At 37.0% G+C, this 22,782-nt stretch overlaps 1 protein-coding gene across 8 annotated transcripts in view; it reads left to right on the top strand.

Moving 5' to 3' along the window:
* Positions 1-22,782, top strand: part of ADGRG2 (adhesion G protein-coupled receptor G2) — a 308,878-nt gene that overhangs the window by 229,835 nt on the left and 56,261 nt on the right. For all 8 annotated transcript variants that reach the window (XM_053706390.1, XM_053706388.1, XM_053706386.1 and 5 more), the window contains 6 exons: positions 2,872-2,909; positions 4,045-4,090; positions 4,191-4,216; positions 12,201-12,310; positions 17,801-17,870; positions 20,062-20,267. In XM_053706390.1, coding sequence (XP_053562365.1) covers positions 2,872-2,909; positions 4,045-4,090; positions 4,191-4,216; positions 12,201-12,310; positions 17,801-17,870; positions 20,062-20,267 — 496 coding nt within the window. The remainder of the gene's footprint in view (positions 1-2,871; positions 2,910-4,044; positions 4,091-4,190; positions 4,217-12,200; positions 12,311-17,800; positions 17,871-20,061; positions 20,268-22,782) is intronic.

The following is a 22,782-nucleotide window of genomic DNA, read 5'->3' as shown; positions in this document are numbered from 1 at the left end:
GGGCAGAAGTCCTCATCGAAGCCGGCAGAAGTCTTCATCCAGACGGCATCTTCTATCTTCATCCATCCGGCGCGGAGCGGGTCCATCTTCAAGACATCCGGAGCGCAGCATCCTCATCCTCTTCTTACGATAGCTGTTTAAGAATGAAGCCAATAGGATTGAGCTTGCATTCTATTGACTATTTCAATCAGCCAATAGAATGTGAGCTCAATCATATTGGCTGATTGGATCAGCTAATAGGATGAAAGCTCAATCCTATTGGCTGATTGCAACAGCCAATAGGATTTTTTCCCCTTAATTCCTATTGGCTGATAAAATTCTATCAGCCAATCGGAATGTAAGGGATGCCATCTTGGATGACGTCATTTAAAGGGAACCTTCATTCTTCAACAACCATCGGAAGAAGAGGATGCTCCGCGCCGGATGTCTTGAAGATGGACCCGCTCCGCGCAAGATGGATGAAGATAGAAGATGCCGTCTGGATGAAGACTTCTGCCCTCTTGGATGAAGACTTCTGCCGCCTGGATGAGGATGGATGTCTGGTCTTCAAAAACTGTAAGTGGATCGTCGGGGGTTAGTGTTAGTTTTTTTTTTAAGGGTTTATTGGGTGGGTTTTATTTTTAGCTTAGGGTTTTGGGCAATGTAAAAGAGCTAAATGCCCTTTTAAGGGCAATGCCCATCCAAAAGCCCTTTTCAAGGCAATGGGGAGCTTAGGTTTAAATAGGTAGGATTTTATTTGGGGGGTTTGGTTGTGTGAGTGGTGGGTTTTACTGTTGGGGGGTTGTTTGTATTTTTTTTTACAGGTATAAGAGCTGATTTCTTTGGGGCAATGCCCCACAAAAGGCCCTTTTAAGAGCCATTGGCAGTTTAGTGTAGGCTAGGGTTTTTTTATTTGAGGGGGGGGGGGGCTTTTTTATTTTGATTGGGCTATTATTAGATTAGGAGTAATTTGTTTTTTATTTTTGATCATTTCTTTCTTTATTTTGTGTAATTTAGTGTTTATTTTTTGTAATTTAGATAAATGTATTTTGTTAATTTAATTTATTTAATTTTATTGTAATATTAGGTGTTAGTGTAAGTCAGGTTAGGTTTTATTTTACAGGTAACTTTGTATTTAATTTAACTAGGTAGCTAGTAAATAGTTAATAACTATTTAATAACTAGTCTACCTAGTTAAAATAAATACAAACTTAGTTGTGAAATAAAAATAAACCTAAGATAGATACAATGTAACTATTAGTTATATTGTAGCTAGCTTAGGGTTTATTTTACAGGTAAGTATTTACTTTTAAATAGGAATCAGTTATTAATAGTAGGTTTTATTTAGATTTATTTTAATTATATTTAAGTTAGGGGGTGTTAGGGTTAGGGTTACGTTAGGGTTAGGTTTAGGGGTTAATAGGTTTATTATAGCGGCGGAGTGGGCGGACAGCATATTAGGGGTTAATAATATTTAAATAGTGTTTGAGATGTGAGAGGGCGGTGGTTTAGGGGTTTATAATTTTATTATAGCGGTGACAATGTCGGGGAGCGGCGGAATAGGGGTTATTACATTTTGTAAGTGGCGGCGATGTCCGGAGCGGCAGATTACGGGTTAATATTTTTATTTTATTATTTGCAATGCAGGAGGGCCTCAGTTTAGGGGTTATTAGGTAGTTTATGGGTGTTTAGTGTACTTTTTAACACTTTAGTTATGAGTTCTATGCTACAGCTTTGTAACGTAAAACTCGTAACTACTGACTTTAGATGGCGGTACGTAATACCGGCCCTATAAAATTCCCATTGAAAAAGGACTTTTTTTAAAGTGCGGTACTGACGTTGCGTGGCGGCCAAAAAAAGTGTGCAGTACACCTATACCTACAAGACTCGTAATCTGGCTGTCAGACTTTAAACGTATTTCTTCAATATTTTAACAACTAGTGTAATGTTAAAAACTATACTCTACGTGTTATTATCAGTCAAATTTTTGTTTTCAGTACATCATTTTATCCAGGGTTTTTTTTGTGGTGGTACTTCATACCACCACCTCTACCATCTCAGATTAGGGTTTTTAGGGACAATGCCACTGTTCCCTCTAGCTAGTGCACATGGCTTTTAAAAATGCACACAGGAAGGAACAGCAGAAGCTGAGAAACTCCAACGTTGCCCTTACGCCTGCAAATCAGTCTGTAGCTTTCCAGAGACTGATGCGCCGGCTGCAGAGGACAGCTTTGGAGTCTCTTAGCCCCAGTTAGTCCTTAGACCTTATAAGGCCAGGCCTGCAGGAGGCATCCCCCTCTTCTGCACAGTGCAAGCTGCTGGTCCAGGAACACACTGTACTTGATATGGTGAAGTAGTATGCAGTCTCCCTCCGATCCCTTCCCCTTGCACAGAGCAAGCACTACATGTCAGTCCAGGGCCTGTAGCAGAATGCACTTTGTATAGAGAAGGAAGTAAGAGAATGGAGCACAACCCACTGCACAGTGCGAGCTCTAACTACTGGTCTTGGAGCAGAATGCATTAGAAGGAGGGGTAGACAGAACAATGATTTTTTTTTTTCTCAATCTTCAGGTTATTTAATGATGCTTTTTTTTTTTTAATAGTAGTGAAGTTTATATGTTCTCTCTTCCTTCTGTCCCATAACTACAAATTCTATGTTTTGCCTTTAGTGACAAAACTAAAGGGACATTAAACACTAAATAAAATCTACATAATACAAAGAATAATGTATTTAAAGTAATTAGCCTAACAATAATACACAGATGTATTTTTGTATTTTTAAGTTAGATTAGCTGTTTAAATATAGAAGAAACCAGTGTTGCAAAGTTATGTCATTTGACAATAGCATATTTCGTTTAAGAGCCAGTAAATACATTTACATTTTATTTACAGGTCTGTAATAATTTAACGGGTTTATTGAAGTCATTTAAGTAAGTATTTTTTACATTTTTTTTTTTGTTCAAGGAAATCGTAACGTAAAATACTAATTTTTATTAAACCACCTAAAATGTGTGCTTAGCACTTCAGTGAGCTGTTAGACATATCTGGGAATACAGGCCTAAACACATTGTTCTGTGGCTCTAGAAAAGCTAGTAAATCTCCAGTGCTTACCAGGATATAACAAGATGGCTGAGATTTTCTGTAGGCATATGGTAACTATACCAACCCATCTTGCAGTTGTCATGGAGACATCCTGAATTAATATCAGCCCTACTTTTGGTTGTCATAGAGACATCTTGAATTAATACCAGCCCTTATGCAGGTTGTCATAGAGACATTCTAAATTAATACCAGCCTTTATTTAGGTTGTCATAGAGACATCCTAAAATAATATCAACCCATCCTGTAAAAACAGATAATTACATTTTTTCAAATGAAGTAATTAAGATCTTATTTTTGGATATTTTCTTTGAAAACTTTAGTCAACTGATTTTAAAAATGGCCTAAAGGCATACTTTATGATGTCTTGAATGACAAAACCTCAATAACTATTAGATTACTCATGGATGAAGCCATAGATTACTTCAGAATGATTCTAGGAAGATAATCCATTTTGAGTAGAAATATAGCCTTAAGCTTTCCAAAATGTGTTTGTACAAGTGTTATTCTGCTCTAAATTATGTTCAGAAGTAGATTACGTGTCTTTTGTACGAGTACATCATGATTTGACACCGAAACATTACATTTGTACAATCAGAAACAAGTAGATGGCCAACTTTACAATCAAGTAGAGGGCAGGTTGCAAGTGCACAGTTCAAGGAAAGGACAGCAATAGTTTTAAAGGGAGGAAGAGGTCTATTGAAACAATAGTGAGAATGTGAGAGAAAAAGGGAAAGAAAATACTTAACTTGAGTGAAATAGAAAAGGAATAGGATGAGCGGTAATAAAGGAAACTGTGGGGGGGGGGGGATAGGAGAAAAAGTGGGGATAGTGAGCGTTCCTCCTCTGCTTATTTATTCTGGTTTTTGTTTTTACCAGAATGTAACCTGCAGAATATTTTGTACATGGAATTCTTCACCTCTGTATGTTATATGATTTTATATTTCCTGCTATATTTTTTTGCAGTTTAACGGAAGTAAACGGTCTAACTCCAACAGTGTCTCCAGCAATGGTAATTTATTTTCTTCTGTGCATTGTTAAAGGTTTTTGGTATGATATAAAAAAAGCTTTAACTACATAATGTGTTTTTTTTTTCATTTCTCTTAATAAAGATGGGGAATATCACAGAAGAAGAAAGGTAGGCTCTTTACCGGTTAATGTGCAAAGGAATAGAATATCTAGTGCTTTGTCAATGGTTTATACTTATTCAAACAGAAATAATAAAAAAAAACTCTCATATAGCATATTCAAAAAATGTAATTATATAAATCTACTGATTTGTGTAAGAAATATTAAAGGGACAAAATCTTTAATGATTCAGATAGAACATACAATATTAAACAGCTTTCTAATTTACCTCTATTATCAAATGTTCTTTGTTTTCTTGTTATCCTTTGTTGAAAAGCTGGAAGGTAAGTTCAAGGGTGTGCACGTGTCTGCAGCACTATAGGGCAAATGTTTTGCAACAATGTTATACATTAACAAGAGCACTAGATGGCAGCACTATTTCCTGTCATGTAAAACATTACTAAACAAACAATTTAAAGGACCATTAAACTTGACATTTCAACAGAGCATAAATGGCTAAATTACAAGTTGAGCTCTAAATAGTCGCACTCCCGCAAATGCGCAAATTTGACCGTTTGCGGGAGCGTGACAATTAACCAGCCATTACAAGTAGCAATTAGCGTGTTAGCAATTAGCACTCCGAAAAGTAACCTTTTTTTTAATAAAAAAAAACAACTGCACTAGGCAGTTTTGTGGCTTTAAAGTTGGTGGGAGTGGGGTGTTCGCAATGTAAATGCACTTTTCAGTGCCATTTTTTTTTCTGTCTATGGGAACTGTGTGTTCTCAAAGACCGAAATGTGAATATATATGTAAATGCTTATATATTATATGTGTATATGTATATACACATATTAACACATAACTATATATGTATATAGTCATATACATATATATTAAAAAATGCTGCGCTACTTACCCCTTTTCGCTGCGCAAGATTCTGATGCCGTCTGTGATGGCATCAGAACGAGGCTCCCACAGGAGCCTATGGAAGCACGGTCTTGTGAGCGCAATGCTTCCTCACAATGGGAACAGGAGCCCGCATTCGCATTGTGATTTGCTTGTAATACTAGTGCACATTATCGCATTATCGTACACTGGTATTATAAAGTGGAGTGCTAATATCTCTTGTACGCAAGCGATATTTAGCGCTCCACTTGTAATCTAGTACCAAAATGTTTAATTAATGCAAGTAAAACATTATTGCAATATACACTCATTATTTATTTTGCAGCCTTTTGTTGTAAAATACCTCTGAAAATGTGTTTGTTTAACTTTCTCCCAGGGAGGCTTGGGTTAATACTTTAAGGCAATTTATGCAAGCGTATGTTTACTTTTCCCTCCCTCCCTCCCTTTCTTAGCTTCTATGGTGTCACATGCTTTTAAAAGATGGATTATTAGTTTTGCATCAACAATCATGATAGGAAAATCATTATTTGTAGGCTGAATCAGTGCTAAACCACCTTAAGGGAATTACAAGAGTGCAGGCTACACAAGTCTGCACATGTGCAAACAGAGTATGTGTTATATCTGAATATTAGTTTGTGATTGGTTAGCAAGGGTTCTTTTGTTCTGAAGGACAGGGAAATCAATGAAAAGAAAAAACATAAAACAATATACTAATTTGACAAAATAAAGCTGCAGTTTTCATTACAAAATGATTCTTATACTATATATGAAGGTTTATAATCATGTAGTTTACAATTTGTGTTTAGTGTCCCTTTAAAGCTAAAAACAAAACTTCCCTTTATAAAACAATCCAGTGCAACATATGCAAGAGGATTCATTTAATAACACAGACATGCAGATATTTTACAGTTACGAACATTTACAAAACCTGCTTTGAGATCACATTTTCTAACTATTGCAGGTTTCATTATTGCCTTTCCGCATTGCTAACAGTTCTCGTTTGCTATACAGGATACTATGTATTATTATTATTTATTTGTATAGCTCCGCCAAATTCTGTAGCACTATACAAATAATAATAATACATGGTATGGGGCACTTATCACAACTATATCCTCTATGTAAATGTCATGAGCACCCAATAACAAAACTCTAAGGCCTAGATTTGGAGTTTGGCGGTAGAAGGGCTGTTAACGCTCCGCTGGCTTTTTTCTGGCCGCACCATAAATTTAACTCTGGTATCGAGAGTTCAAACAAATGCTGCGTTAGGCTCCAAAAAAGGAGCGTTGAGCATTTTTACCGCAAATGCAACTCTCGATACCAGAGTTGCTTACGGACGCGGCCAGCCTCAAAAACGTGCTCGTGCACGATTCTCCCATAGGAAACAATGGGGCTGTTTGAGCTGAAAAAAAACCTAACACCTGCAAAAAAGCTGCGTTCAGCTCCTAACGCAGCCCCATTGTTTCCTATGGGAAAACACTTCCTACGTCTGCACCTAACACCCTAACATGTACCCCGAGTCTAAACACCCCTACCCTTACACGTATTAACCCCTAATCTGCCGCCCCCGCTATCGCTGACCCCTGCATATTTTTTTTAACCCCTAATCTGCCGCTCCGTAAACCGCCGCAACCTACGTTATCCCTATGTACCCCTAATCTGCTGCCCCTAACACCGCCGACCCCTAGATTATATTTATTAACCCCTAATCTGCCCCCCACAACGTCGCCGACACCTGCCTACACTTATTAACCCCTAATCTGCCGAGCGGACCTGAGCGCTACTATAATAAAGTTATTAACCCCTAATCCGCCTCACTAACCCTATCATAAATAGTATTAACCCCTAATCTGCCCTCCCTAACATCGCCGACACCTAACTTCAATTATTAACCCCTAATCTGACGACCGGAGCTCACCGCTACTATAATAAATGGATTAACCCCTAAAGCTAAATCTAACACTAACACTAACACCCCCCTAAGTTAAATATAATTTAAATCTAACGAAATTAATTCACTCTTATTAAATAAATTATTCCTATTTAAAGCTAAATACTTACCTGTAAAATACATCCTAATATAGCTACAATATAAATTATAATTATATTATAGCTATTTTATGATTAATATTTATTATACAGGCAACTTGGTAATTATTTTAACCAGGTACAATAGCTATTTAATAGTTACCTAGTTAAAATAATAACAAATTTACCTGTAAAATAAATCCTAACCTAAGATATAATTAAACCTAACACTACCCTATCAATAAATTAATTAAACACAATTCCTACAAATAAATACAATTAAATAAACTAGCTAAAGTACAAAAAATAAAAAAGAAGTAAGTTACAAAAAATAAAAAAATATTTACAAACATAAGAAAAATATTACAACAATTTTAAACTAATTACACCTACTCTAAGCCCCCTAATAAAATAACAAAGCCCCCCAAAATAAAAAATTCCCTACCCTATTCTAAATTAAAAAAGTTAAAAGCTCTTTTACCTTACCAGCCCTGAACAGGGCCCTTTGCGGGGCATGCCCCAAGAATTTCAGCTCTTTTGCCTGTAAAAAAAAACATACAATACCCCCCCAAACATTACAACCCACCACCCACATACCCCTAATCTAACCCAAACCCCCCTTAAATAAACCTAACACTAAGCCCCTGAAGATCTTCCTACCTTGTCTTCACCATCCAGGTTCACCGATCCATCCTGAAGAGCTCCTCCGATGTCCTGATCCAAGCCCAAGCGGGGGGCTGAAGAGGTCCATGATCCGGTCAAAGTCTTCATCCAAGCGGGGCAGAAGAGGATCTTCCATCCGATTGAAGTCTTCATCCAGGCGGCATCTTCTATGGTCTTCCATCCGGAGCGAAGCGGCAGGATCCTGAAGACCTCCAGCGCGGAACATCCATCCGGCCCGACGACTGAACGACGAATGACTGTTCCTTTAAGGGACGTCATCCAAGATGGCGTCCCTCGAATTCCGATTGGCTGATAGGATTCTATCAGCCAATCGGAATTAAGGTAGGAATTTTCTGATTGGCTGATGGAATCAGCCAATCAGAATCAAGTTCAATCCGATTGGCTGATCCAATCAGCCAATCAGATTGAGCTCGCATTCTATTGGCTGTTCCGATCAGCCAATAGAATGCGAGCTCAATCTGACAGGCTGATTGGATCAGCTAATCGGATTGAACTTGATTCTGATTGGCTGATTCCATCAGCCAATCAGAAAATTCCTACCTTAATTCCGATTGGCTGATAGAATCCTATCAGCCAATCGGAATTCGAGGGACGCCATCTTGGATGACATCCCTTAAAGGAACAGTCATTCGTCGTTCAGTCGTCGGGCCGGATGGATGTTCCGCGCTGGAGGTCTTCAGGATCCTGCCGCTTCGCTCCAGATGGAAGACCATAGAAGATGCCGCCTGGATGAAGACTTCAATCGGATGGAAGATCCTCTTCTGCCCCGCTTGGATGAAGACTTTGACCGGATCATGGACCTCTTCAGCCCCCCGCTTGGGCTTGGATCAGGACATCGGAGGAGCTCTTCAGGACGGATCGGTGAACCTGGATGGTGAAGACAAGGTAGGAAGATCTTCAGGGGCTTAGTGTTAGGTTTATTTAAGGGGGGTTTGGGTTAGATTAGGGGTATGTGGGTGGTGGGTTGTAATGTTGGGGGGGGGTATTGTATGTTTTTTTTTACAGGCAAAAGAGCTGAAATTCTTGGGGCATGCCCTGTTCAGGGCTGGTAAGGTAAAAGAGCTTTTAACTTTTTTAATTTAGAATAGGGTAGGGAATTTTTTATTTTGGGGGGCTTTGTTATTTTATTAGGGGGCTTAGAGTAGGTGTAATTAGTTTAAAATTGTTGTAATATTTTTCTTATTGATAGGGTAGTGTTAGGTTTAATTATATCTTAGGTTAGGATTTATTTTACAGGTAAATTTGTTATTATTTTAACTAGGTAACTATTAAATAGCTATTGTACCTGGTTAAAATAATTACCAAGTTGCCTGTAAAATAAATATTAATCCTAAAATAGCTATAATATAATTATAATTTATATTGTAGCTATATTAGGATGTATTTTACAGGTAAGTATTTAGCTTTAAATAGGAATCATTTATTTAATAAGAGTGAATTAATTTCTTTAGATTTAAATTATATTTAACTTAGGGGGGTGTTAGTGTTAGGGTTAGACTTAGCTTTAGGGGTTAATCCATTTATTATAGTAGCGGTGAGCTCCGGTCGTCAGATTAGGGGTTAATAATTGAAGTTAGGTGTCGACGATGTTAGGGAGGGCAGATTAGGGGTTAATACTATTTATGATAGGGTTAGTGAGGCGGATTAGGGGTTAATACATTTATTATAGTAGCGCTCAGGTCCTCTCGGCAGATTAGGGGTTAATAAGTGTAGGCAGGTGTCGGCGACGTTGAGGGGGGCAGATTAGGGGTTAATAAATATAATATAGGGGTCGGCGGTGTTAGGGGCAGCAGATTAGGGGTACATAAGGATAACGTAGGTGGCGGCGCTTTGCGGTCGGAAGATTAGGGGTTAATTATTGTAAGTAGCTGGCGGCGACGTTGTGGGGGGCAGGTTAGGGGTTAATAAATGTAATACAGGGCTCGGCGGGGTTAGGGGCAGCAGATTAGGGGTACATAAGTATAACGTAGGTGGCGGTCGGCAGATTAGGGGTTAAAAAATTTTAATCGAGTGGCGGCGATGTGGGGGGAGCTCGGTTTAGGGGTACATAGGTAGTTTATGGGTGTTAGTGTACTTTAGAGCACAGTAGTTAAGAGCTTTATAAACCGGCGTTAGCCCAGAAAGCTCTTAACTACTGCTATTTTCCGGCGGCTGGAGTTTTGTCGTTAGAGCTCTAACGCTCACTTCAGAAACGACTCTAAATACCGGCGTTAGAAAGATCCCATTGAAAAGATAGGATACGCAATTGACGTAAGGGGATCTGCGGTATGGAAAAGTTGCGGCTGAAAAGTGAGCGTTAGACCCTTTAATCACTGACTCCAAATACCAGCGGGCGGCCAAAACCAGCGTTAGGAGCCTCTAACGCTGGTTTTCACGGCTACCGCCGAACTCTAAATCTAGGCCTTAAAGAGCTCGGTGACATTTTGAAAATGATCTCGTCTTTACGACAAGGAACCTCAGCAGCTTGATGAGCATCCATTAATCTACAATAAACAGTCTTTTTAGGCAGTAATAATCTTCAAATATATACTTTATACGTAACAATCTCTCAAAATATGCAGATACTTTGATTCTCTGTGAGTAATTGCTCCGACTTGTGACAATGAACAGTTCAAACACTATGGTCTTTAACTATAAAACATAGCCTTTATTTGTAAAAAGTAGATAAAAGTGTAAATTCACAGACCTTGGTGTTGTCGGTACGTATAGCATATATTGTGAATCGTTATCTCCGACACCCTGTGAAGTAATTGAAACATAAACTTAGGCCCTAACATAAATAGGGACAAGAGTATATACATATGTGAAAACAACTCCTCTGAACATGTAATAGGTGAGAAAATTAATCTTGCTATCATTAGGCAAAATAACTGAAATCAGATGTCCTATTTCTAACCGGGTATTACGGATTGCAAGCCTCATTGCTAACCTGAATAATTTTAGTGACCGGTTGCGTAATATTAGAAAGTCTCAAGTTAAATACCGTATTAACTGGTGGTGAAAACTATTTTGTGAGCTAATGAGTAACCTATCTCACTCCGATGCTCTAGAAAACCTTCTCCCAAGGAGTATTGTGAGGTTATAATGAAATTATTACACTTATATGGCTACAAACCTCTACTACCTCTCAGTATAAAAATCTGGTATTTATGAAATATCTCATAAAAGCTTTATAAAGGTTCATCACCTCTCTATATATAGATTTGCTAAGGCTTCAGGAGCATAGTGGTAGTGAGTATAACAGGGTACTAATATGGGATACTGTGAGCATGCTTACAAACAAGGTTACAGTATATATAAATATACATATATATATATATATGAATGAGATCCCTTTTACCAGAGAGATGTAGTTCCTTTTAATGGAGAATTGAGATATCCCACTCCAGTACTTTTGAAGACTTGCTTCCACGGGGTACTGTGGGGTTGCGATGAGATTGGTTACACGATCTCCACCGTCTGAAGGTAGTGTTCTGATTGTGCCGCCGCTTCACTATGGATCCCAGTTCCAGGCAAACATAGAGTGATCTCCCACATGACGCCCGGTGGAACCGGCAAGTTATACTTTAAGGTCGGGTAGTAAGGACCCTTAACTCCCGGCTCCCTTATTTTGTGATGGCTTATTGGGTGAACCGTTAAAGTGTTAGGTTGAACGGCATCCTTATAATATAAGTGTGTTGTACTTCTCTCCTCTGGGTCGGCCGCATCCCACGAGGTCAGGTCAGCACACATTAATTCTGCACATCTTTCAGCTCGCCTCTGTGGCGTTGTGTGTATCAGGTCCCCTAGGGATGATTTCATGCAATCTGCATACTGCATCTTCTCTGGCTTAGTAGTCTGTAGGATCATGCTGATCATTGCCGATTCGAACTCCGTAAAAAGGGTTTGCATCGCCTGTAAGACATCCTCCATGGTAGAAAGGGTAATATATATTCATAGAGTAGCCTTAGAATATTAACAAGGTGGCTTGGGTTTCTTTCTTCAGCATATATAGCTGGCGAATATGCCTAAACAATATGTGGAGGAGTGAATGAGGTTCCAGGCCACTTTCAGGCCTCCGCTGCGTACCTCATCACATCAGGTCTCCTGGGCTGAGATCTCTTACAATAGTTGCCCAAATCTGTGCCTTTAATAGTAATCTGCACTGGATCACTTGAAAAAAGTTTGGTTTGTGGGTTTAGTGGGTAGTAAACAGCGGTTTTATCCACCCCTTTCTTCAGCCAGTTCTAGAAAGCAGCCATCTTAGTCGGTGGTCGAACACACCCCCCCCCCACCACCATTTCTGTAATATTTAAATAATAATTATAATTGTAAAAAATACATGTTCATTTTATTCTAAGGTATTTGTTTTTCTTTGAATGCATAAATATATCTAGCATTTATTTAGTGTTTTATGTCCCTTTAACTGACACTGATTTTTCTTTTTTTTTTTCAAGCTTGGTCGACTGCATTATCATGATGAGAGGAAAAAATTGTACTAATGTGCTTGTTAAAATAACTGAGATGGTTCACAATATTCTAAACTTCACACCACATATAAAAGCTGGTGAGTAACTTCACATTTTTATTTCTTGTTTTCTGTGTTATTTCTGTCTTAAGGCTATATTACAAGTGGTAGGCTAACTTTTGTGCACAAACGTTATCATTTTTGCAGCTTTTTGCACGCCGGAAATAGCGCACGTATTACAAGTTGAAAGTAAATGTGTTTACTTAAGCTCAACCGCAATTTGCTCTTTTCGGATTAGTGCGGCTGAAGAACTTGCATAAATGCTAGTGTGTTTAAAAATGTTGAATACAACACAACTTAATACATTTAAAAGTACAGTTACACTCATATAAACACTATCTTATAAAAAAATATTGAATAAAAAAATTATAAAAAAGTTATAAGCGCTCAAAGATATATGGTGGAAGGTGCTTGACAAGAAAAGGGGTCTAGTCCCCAAGTATTGATCTAGGCCCATCTTGGTATATTTCATGCCACCATTTCACCGCCAAATGTGATCAAATTAAAAAAAACTTAACATTTTTCACAATTTTAGGTTTCTCACTGAAATTATTTACAAACAGCTTGTGCAATTATGGCACAAATGGTTGTAAATGCTTCTCTGGGATCCCCTTTCTTTAGAAATAGAAGACATATATGGCTTTGGCGTTGTTTTTTGGTAATAAGAAGGCCGCTAAATGCCGCTGTGCACCACACGTGTATTATGCCCAGCAGTGAAGGGGTTAATTAGGGAGCTTGCAGGGAGCTGATACCTTTTTTACGTAAAACGATTATAAAGTGCTGTATCATAATATTTAGCGCTGCAACAACTAATCGGTAAGATTGATCATAAAAATAGTTGTCAAAGAATCTCATTATCAATTAGGTGGTCAGTGATTAGTTGGTTAATTGCACAGCACCAGCTGCTTCAATCCAATGAACTCCTGCACATGGTATTGTGCAAACATTTTTATTTATTTATTTATTTTCTATCCGATTAATCGGATGATTATTGTCCAATTAATCGGATAGAAAAAAGATTAAAAAAATAAATAAATTCAATTTTTTTTGCACAATCTTAGTTGCAGTAGATCATCAGATTAAAGCAGCTGGTGCTGTGCAACTGACCAACTAATCGCTGACCACCTAATTGATAATGAGATTTGTTGACAACTATTTTTATGATTAAACTTACTGATTAGTTGTTGCAGCCCTAATCATATTAATACAGTTAAAAACATTACCTACGATACTTCAAGTATACACAAACTAACCTATAATGTCAGATAAGTGAATGGGGAAGCGCAATTATATACAATAAAGTTGATAAAAGTACGCTTGTAATAACATATGATCAACTAGATATCAGTTGCTCAGACAGAGCGACATTTTGCAATATAAGAATTTGCCAGTTTATATATAAGATGATAGAGCGTTATAACAGTATAACCAAACAATAAGAGAAGTACACTAACAGTCAGTGGCAATACTGTTTATTATTTACAGCAGTCATTGATAAGTGCAACGATAAAATAGCTGACAAATTTACTCAAGTGTACCAACTGCTCAGATAGAGCGCTATCCCTCAGTATAAGGATTCACAACTTGCCAATTCACACACAAATACGTCAAAGGGTAACAACGCAACAAGTATAATTCACCAATAAATGAAGCACACTGACAACTAGTAACAACAAAACAGCTGACAATTTATTTTATTTAAGTGTATCAACTGCTCGGATAGGGCACTGTCCCACAGTATAAGGACTCATAACGTGCCAATTCATATATAAATACTTTAAAGAGCAAAGCATAACAAATGTAACCCACCAATAAATGAAGTATACCGATAACTAGTTGAAACACTGCCAAGTATTTATTGCAGTCAGTAACAACTGTCACGATACAAACAAACACATTCAACTGTAACAATTTAGTCATTATTTTTAAACTAAATCCTATCCACCTGGTCATAATGGTCGGTAGATTACTCATATTAAAATATTGGAAATCTAGTAAAGCCCCAACCTTAACAGAATTTATTCAAAAACTGAAAAATTTACTGATTATGGAGCAAATGGACACATCAATAAACTCAAACACAAGTCAATCGTTTTATATTAAAATGGTGGAACGTAATTGCCAGTTTTCCGAAGGAAATACAATTACAACTGATTTCCCCCCTTCGGGGGTCAGTGTCTATGTAGCTAACTATTGTTAATAAACAACTCTTAGATGATAGAGTCTAGGTTTGATCAATATGGAATGCAGAGTACGGACGAGGCAGAGCTGGGTCGGGTGGGGAAACGCGGGCGGGGGCGAGAGAGAGTGAATTTCTGTCCCTTTTTTTTTTTTTCTCTCTCCTTTTCTTTTCTCATGCCTTGGTTGTGGCATGTCATTTCTTTTTCTCTTTTTATTATTTTCTATGTTTTGTTTTAAGATAATAAGGTCCTATTGAATAAATTACAGTGGTGAAAGATTATGAATAAGTAACCAAAATATGTTTCTTGGTTGAATTTCATATTATCGGTAATTTAGGAATTTTCATATAAAACAATAGATTCAGTGATAGAATATTTCCATATGATGAACAATATGAGATGATTAGTAAAATATAAGCAAGTTATATTTTATGCTATATTACTATTAAAACGTAAATGTCTTTGCTGGTAATGCTCATGATGGAGGGGATTGTCCTCTAGTCTGAGCTCTTCTGACCAATGTTATGGATAATAACCGTCCATATGGACTTTGCTTTTGAAAGGTGGGACTAATAACCTTGACCCGAATGGATTTGATCTGATGTTATCCCAGATATTTTTGGTTACTGTGTTTTATGTTATGTATCCACCCTTTTGTACTGATATACAGTATGATATGATTTTCTTTCTGTGTTTGTTCAATAACTTCCAATAAAGAAATATAAAAAAAAAAAAAAAAATCCTATCCACCTGAACAGATACATAATCCGAACATACCCAGTTCATGAGCATTAACAATTACTTTAGGTATTGCCTGAGAATTAGCAAGCACTGTTGATCACACTTTATATGCACATAAAACTGGAAAGTGTATGACACAATTCCAAACACCTTAGAGGATTAAGAAATTGAAACTTATTATATGGCCCACTTTCCATTTGCCACCCCATATGTGGAGATCCTTTTCTGATAACCAGTGAGTACTGATATCACATTTATGCAATAAAGGCCAGACAAGCAATCATCAGGTCTCACTGTTACTCTCACATCCCATTTACTCTGGGTAGGGATTTTTTAATTTGTTTGTGTTCACCCATCTTTTAAGTGTTCAAATAAGGTTTAATTTTAAATAATGTCTTTGCCTCTACAATCAGTCTGGGCAAAGAGTGCTATAAAAGCATTTCTTTCTAGGGAACTCTAATCCCAATTGTTCATAATGTTTTGAATTAAAATGCTAGCATCACTCCTCATGAGGAAATACTAAACTGATACTGATATGTCAAGTATCTTGTGAATTAATATATCAGAGGAGTCTGCCTTTATAGTGCCCTTGCAATCGCGTGTGGAGTATATTGCACAAATAACACTATGTCTTTAGAGACTAAGATCAGACACAAATAACACTGTATGTCTTTAGAGACTAAGATCAGGCACAAATAATAATGCATATCTTTAGAAACTAAGATCAGACACAAATAACAATGCATGTCTTTAGAAACTAAGATCAGACACAAATAACACTGTATGTCTTTAGAAGCTAAGATCAGACACAAATAATAATGCATGTCTTTAGAAACTAAGATCAGACACAAATAACACTACATGTCTTTAGAAACTAAGATCAGACACAAATAACACTGTATGTCTTTAGAAGCTAAGATCAGACACAAATAATAATGCATGTCTTTAGAAGCTAAGATCAGACACAAATAATAATGCATGTCTTTAGAAACTAAGATCAGACACAAATAACACTACATGTCTTTAGAAGCTAAGATCAGACACAAATGACTGCATGTCTTTAGAAGCTAAGATTAGACACAAATAACACCACATGTCTTTAGAAGCTAAGATCAGACATAAAAAATAATGCATGTCTTTAGAAACTAAGATCAGACACAAATAACACTACATGTATTTAGAAGCTAAGATCAGACACAAATAACACCACATGTCTTTAGAAGCTAAGATCAGACATAAAAAATAATGCATGTCTTTAGAAACTAAGATCAGACACAAATAACACTACATGTCTTTAGAAACTAAGATCAGACACAAATAACACTACATGTCTTTAGAAGCTAATATCAGACACAAATAACACCACATGTCTTTAGAAACTAAGATCAGACACAAATAACACTACATGTCTTTAGAAACTAAGATCAGACACAAATAACACTGTATGTCTTTAGAAGCTAAGATCAGGCACAAATAACTGCATGTCTTTAGAAACTAAGATCGGACACAAATAATAATGCATGTCTTTAGAAACTAAGATCAGACACAAATAACACTACATATCTTTAGAAGCTAAGATCAGACACAAATGACTGCATGTCTTTAGAAACTAAGATCAGACACAAATAACACTACATGTCTTTAGAAGCTAAGATCAGACACAAATGACTGCATGTCTTTAGAAACTAAGATCAGACACAAATAACACTACATGTCTTTAGAAGCTAAGATCAGACACAAATAATAATGCATGTCTTTAGAAACTAAGATCAGACACAAATAACACTACATGTCTTTAGAAGCTAAGATCAGACACAAATGACTGCATGTCTTTAGAAGCTAAGATCAGACACAAATAACACCACATGTCTTTAGAAACTAAGATCAGGCACAAATAACTGCATGTCTTTAGAAACTAAGATCGGACACAAATAATAATGCATGTCTTTAGAAACTAAGATCTGACACAAATAAAAACTACATGTATTTAGAAGCTAAGATCAGACACAAATGACTGCATGTCTTTAGAAACTAAGATCAGACACTAATAACACTACATGTCTTTAGAAGCTAAGATCAGTCACAAATGACTGCATGTCTTTAGAAACTAAGATCAGACACAAATAACACTACATGTCTTTAGAAGCTAAGATCAGACACAAATGACTGCATGTCTTTAGAAGCTAAGATCAGACTCAAATGACTGCATGTCTTTAGAAACTAAGATCAGGCATAAATAACTGCATGTCTTTAGAAACTAAGATCGGACACAAATAATAATGCATGTCTTTAGAAACTAAGATCAGGCACATATAACACTACATGTCTTTAGAAACTAAGATCAGACACAAATAACACCACATGTCTTTAGAAACTAAGATCAGACACAAATAACACTACATGTCTTTAGAAGCTAAGATCAGATACAAATAACACCACATGTCTTTAGAAACTAAGATCAGGCATAAATAACTGCATGTCTTTAGAAACTAAGATCGGACACAATTAATAATGCATGTCTTTAGAAACTAAGATCAGGCACATATAACACTACATGTCTTTAGAAACTAAGATCAGACACAAATAACACTGTATGTCTTCATTTCAGAATTTTGCTGTTGCTCTGAACAGGGAATCTGCCCATCTGATGTAAGAATTTACAACACCAGTTGGTACTGGTAAGTTTACAGATTCAATCTTTATTTTTGGGCCATATTAGTATATATAATAAATAAATACTACTATATGTGCATGTGCTAGTTGCTTTTTTAAACATTAAAAGGTCATAAGATGCTGTTAGATATTTGTGTTATTTCCCTATTGCTTTTTTATAACTGTTGGGCCCATCACAATCTGTAATTTGACAATTATCATCATGTCAATGGATGCAGATAATGTCTATATCATATTGACACGGTCACAATCAACCATTTTCATTGTTTGTCGTCACTACTTTATTGTTTTGGTGAAAAATGGTCCTATAACTAACATCAACCAGTCCTGTTTTTTCTGATTACAAGCCTAAATTCTGATACTTATAGGGACATGAAACCAAATGTTTTTCTTTCATGATTCAGGTAGAATATACAATTTCAAACTACTTTCCAATTTCAAACTACTTTCCAATTACGATTTTCATTGGGCACTTTTGTAATGTATGTTCCTCCTTCCCATATGAAAATGCAATATACGCCCCTTAGTGAGACACCCTGTTTTCAGGGTAAAAAGTGGCTTTGAATAATTCTACCATGGAAATAGAAGTACTGGTGAACATTCTTAAATAATCCTGCCAGCCCATAGGCCTTTAGATTATCAGCCCTTAGAGAGAACAATGGAACATGAACATTTTAGTACCTCTCAGTCACAGCCCCACACTGGAAGCATTATTTTATCTAAACCTTCTTGTTTACATGTTTTTCTAACCAGAACTTAAAGTGATATTAAATTCTAGGGTTTGTGAAACGCTAGTATTTACTAGTACAACAAATAAAGGGGACTTTCAGTCATGAAGTATAAAATACTTCATGCTGAAAGTTCCTTTATTTGTCTGTGGCGTTCGCCGTGCTGAGCACCCCAGGCCCAGAACACTATTATTCACTGAGGTGATTTTAGCCAATAGCTGTGCGGGCCAGCAGGCATTATGCCAGATAGCTAGCACGCTATTGGCTAAAATCATCTCAGTGATAAATAGTGCAGGGAACACTGCAAAAAAATAAAGGAACTTTCAGCATGAAGTATTTTATAATTCATGACTGAAAGTCCCCTTTATTTGTTGCACTAGTAAATCCTAGAATTTCAAAAACGCGAGAATTTACTATCACTTTGAATTCAGAATCTTTAGTATGGGTAGGGATACAATAGGCAAAAGTCAGCAATTTCAAATAAGAAAATAAAAGTGAAGGAGCTATTAATAAACAATACAATGCACTCCAGTAGGTAAAATGCATAATTGGAAACACATTAAAGGGGAGAAACTATTTGAGTACACTCTCCCTTTAAGAAGAGGTTATCAAATGATTTATCTATAAAATCTGCAGACATCAATAATGAATTTTGCTTATATAAAGAATTGTGATCAATCCCCATAGTCTAAGTCTGTTCCAGAGCAGCATTGCACTACTGGAACCTAGCTAAACATGTTGTGCCAGTGACAAGAAGCATATGTGTGTAGCCATCAGATAGCTTTTCAACAGAGTCTTTCGCATAATAAAAATAAACTGAAAAGTCTCTTAAAATTTGCATGTATTATCTGAATCATGAAAGTTTAAAGGGCCATAATAGTTGAAAAATTACATGCTCTACTTCTGCAAAGGGGTTAAACACATAGTAGAAATACTGCTCAGGGTTCTGTTCTGGTCTCGAGTGGAAACTGCTGCTAATCCATTCAGCAGCACTAGTCACATGACTTAGGGGCGCTTTCCACTCATGACCAGCAGTGCTCTGTTGGTCCTGAGTGCTACTTCTAATATGTATAGTATTAAACGGTTGCTAGTCTTAAAATTAAATGCTCTAATAAATTATAACTTTTTTTTTTTTTTTACTATAATGGCTTTAAAAAATGTAATCTATTTGGTAAATGTATTATACAGCTTATGCTCTGGTTAGTTTACCACCTGTCAAAAAGATGTATATAATTTTTTATTTTTTTTTAAATATGTTTGAAATAATTATAAACTAGCTAGAGCATTACAATGTATTGTGATTCCGACAGTGCATTCATCTTAGGTGTATTTTACCAAACACTTTATACCAAATTTTCACAAAAATGTATTTTAAATCTTGTGATATAATCTGTTAAATCTTAATAGAGAACATGATCTATAACACACACTATGGCACCAATGTATTTGCATATTTTGTTTCTTGCAGCAATACAACAAGCATCTCAAATAACTGTAGCAATACCATTACACCTGGAACCTATGTTACTAGCAGTGTCAGCAGCCAAACCAGCTTCACAAGTATTGTTACTTTCCCAGCAAGACCCAATTCTACTAATTCAGGATCTGGCCCTTCCTATACCACCAAGATACAACCAATAACATCTCAGATAACAACCACTGATGATGATTCAGGTAAAGATGAATTTGTGGCACAATCAAGTATGGGGTTGTGTTTTCTCTACATGTGAATGTTTTGGTACAAAAAAAGTGGGATTTGGTTTTACACAAAAGCAAATATCAATGGAATTAATATGCAGATCAGATATAAAGCTATATCATTTCACAGTAAACATTAAAACCATCTTTTTTTAATAAAACATTACTGTACCATACAGTTTTTGCAAAAAAAAATGCAGTTCATCATTTCAATAATCCCTTCCCAACAATATGATAGGTTTTAAGGATATTTCTTGTTAAAACATATTTTATTCTCTTTAACCTGTAAATGATTTTAATTTAACAGGACATTTAAAAAAAATGCTCTATTTCTCCAACATTGGTGTGTCCGGTCCACGGCGTCATCCATAACTTGTGGGAATATTCTCTTCCCCAACAGGAAATGGCAAAGAGCACAGCAAAAGTTGTCCATATAGTCCCTCCTAGGCTCCGCCCACCCCAGTCATTCTCTTTGCAGCATCTCAAGCAGCATCTCCACGGAGATGGTGAAGAGTATGTGGTGTTTAGTTGTAGTTTTTTATTCTACTATCAAGAGTTTGTTATTTTCAAATAGTGCTGGTATGTACTATTTACTCTGAAACAGAAAAGGATGAAGAGTTCTGTTTGTGAGAGGAGTATGATTTTAGCAGCAGTAACTAAAATCGTTTTCTGTTCCCACATAGGACTGTTGAGATGAGATAACTTCAGTTGGTGGAACAGTTGGCAGACTTTTCTGCTTAAGGTATGACTAGCCATATTTCTAACAAGACTGTGTAATGCTGGAAGGCTGTCATTTTCCCCTCATGGGACCGGTAAGCCATTTTCTTAGTCTCAAACAGAATAAAGGGCTTAATATGGGCTATAAAACTGGTAGACACTTTTATGGGCTAGATCGATTGCTTTATTTGGGCATTTTATACAGCTTGATGTTGAAATTCACACTTTATAACTTTGGGGAACGTTTTTTTACGTCAGGCACTGGTTTAGACACCTTCCCAGTCAGGAAGGGCCTTCTATGTAGTAGGCAGAGCCTCATTTTCGCGCCATTACTGCACAGTTACTTTTGAGAGCAGGACATGCAGCTGCATGTGTATGGGTCTGGAAGTAGTTGAAAAGGTCCCTAGAAGGCTTCATTTGGTATCGTATACCCCCCTGGGTTTGGTAAAGTCGCAGCAAAGGCTGTAGCTGGGACTGTAGAGGGGTTAAAACTATAAACGGCTCCGGTTTCGTCATTTTAAGGGTTAAAGGTCTGAAATTTGGGGTGCAATGCTTTGAATGCTTTAAGACACTGTGATGAAAATTTGGTTAAAATTGAACAATTCCTTCATAGTTTTTCACATATTCAGTAAAAAAGTGTGCCCTGTTTAAAATTTAAAGAGACAGTAACGGTTTTGTTTTAAAACGGTTTTTTGTACTTTATTGACAAGTTTAAGCCTGTTTAACATGTCTATGCCTTCAGATAAACTATGTTCTGTATGTATGGAAGCCAATGTGTCTCCCCCTTCAAAATTGTGTGATAATTGTGCCATAGCGTCCAAACAAAGTAAGGACAGTACTGCCACAGATAGTAAAGTTGCCCAAGATGATTCATCAGATGAAGGGAGTAGACATAGTTCTACATTATCTCCTTCTGTGTCTACACCAGTTTTGCCCACGCAGGAGACCCCTAGTAATTCTAGCGCGCCAATGCTTGTTACTATGCAACAATTGACGGCAGTAATGGATAACTCCATAGCAAATATTTTATCCAAAATGCCTGCATTTCAGAGAAAGCGCGATTGCTCTGTTTTAAACACTATAGAGCAGGAGGGCGCTGATGATAATTGCTCTGTCATACCCTCACACCAATCTGAAGTGGCCATGAGGGAGGTTTTGTCAGATGGGGAAATTTCTGATTCAGGTAGAATTTCTCAACAGGCAGAACCTGATGTTGTGACATTTAAATTTAAATTAGAGCATCTCCGCGCACTGCTTAAGGAGGTGCTATCTACTCTGGATGATTGTGACAACCTGGTCATTCCAGAAAAATTGTGCAAGATGGACAAGTTCCTAGAGGTTCCGGTGCACCCCGACACTTTTCCTATACCCAAGCGGGTGGCGGACATAGTGAATAAGGAGTGGGAGAAGCCCGGCATACCTTTTGTCCCCCCTCTTATATTTAAGAAATTATTTCCTATGGTCGACCCCAGAAAGGACTTATGGCAGACAGTCCCTAAGGTCGAGGGGCAGTTTCTACACTAGCTAAGCGCACTACTATTCCTATCAAGGATAATTGTGCTTTCAAAGATCCTATGGATAAAAAATTGGAGGGTTTGCTTAAAAAGATTTTTGTACAGCAAGGTTACCTCCTGCAACCTATTTCGTGCATTATTCCTGTCACTACAGCAGCGTGGTTCTGGTTCGAGGAACTAGAAAAGTCGCTCAGTAGAGAGACTCCGTATGAGGAGGTTATGGACAGAATTCACGCACTTAAGTTAGCTAATTCCTTTAT

Source organism: Bombina bombina, chromosome 3, assembly GCF_027579735.1.
Source record: "Bombina bombina isolate aBomBom1 chromosome 3, aBomBom1.pri, whole genome shotgun sequence".
Taxonomy (NCBI): domain Eukaryota; kingdom Metazoa; phylum Chordata; class Amphibia; order Anura; family Bombinatoridae; genus Bombina; species Bombina bombina.
Note: the sequence above shows the minus strand (reverse complement) of the source record. Positions and strands in the feature narration are given on the sequence as shown.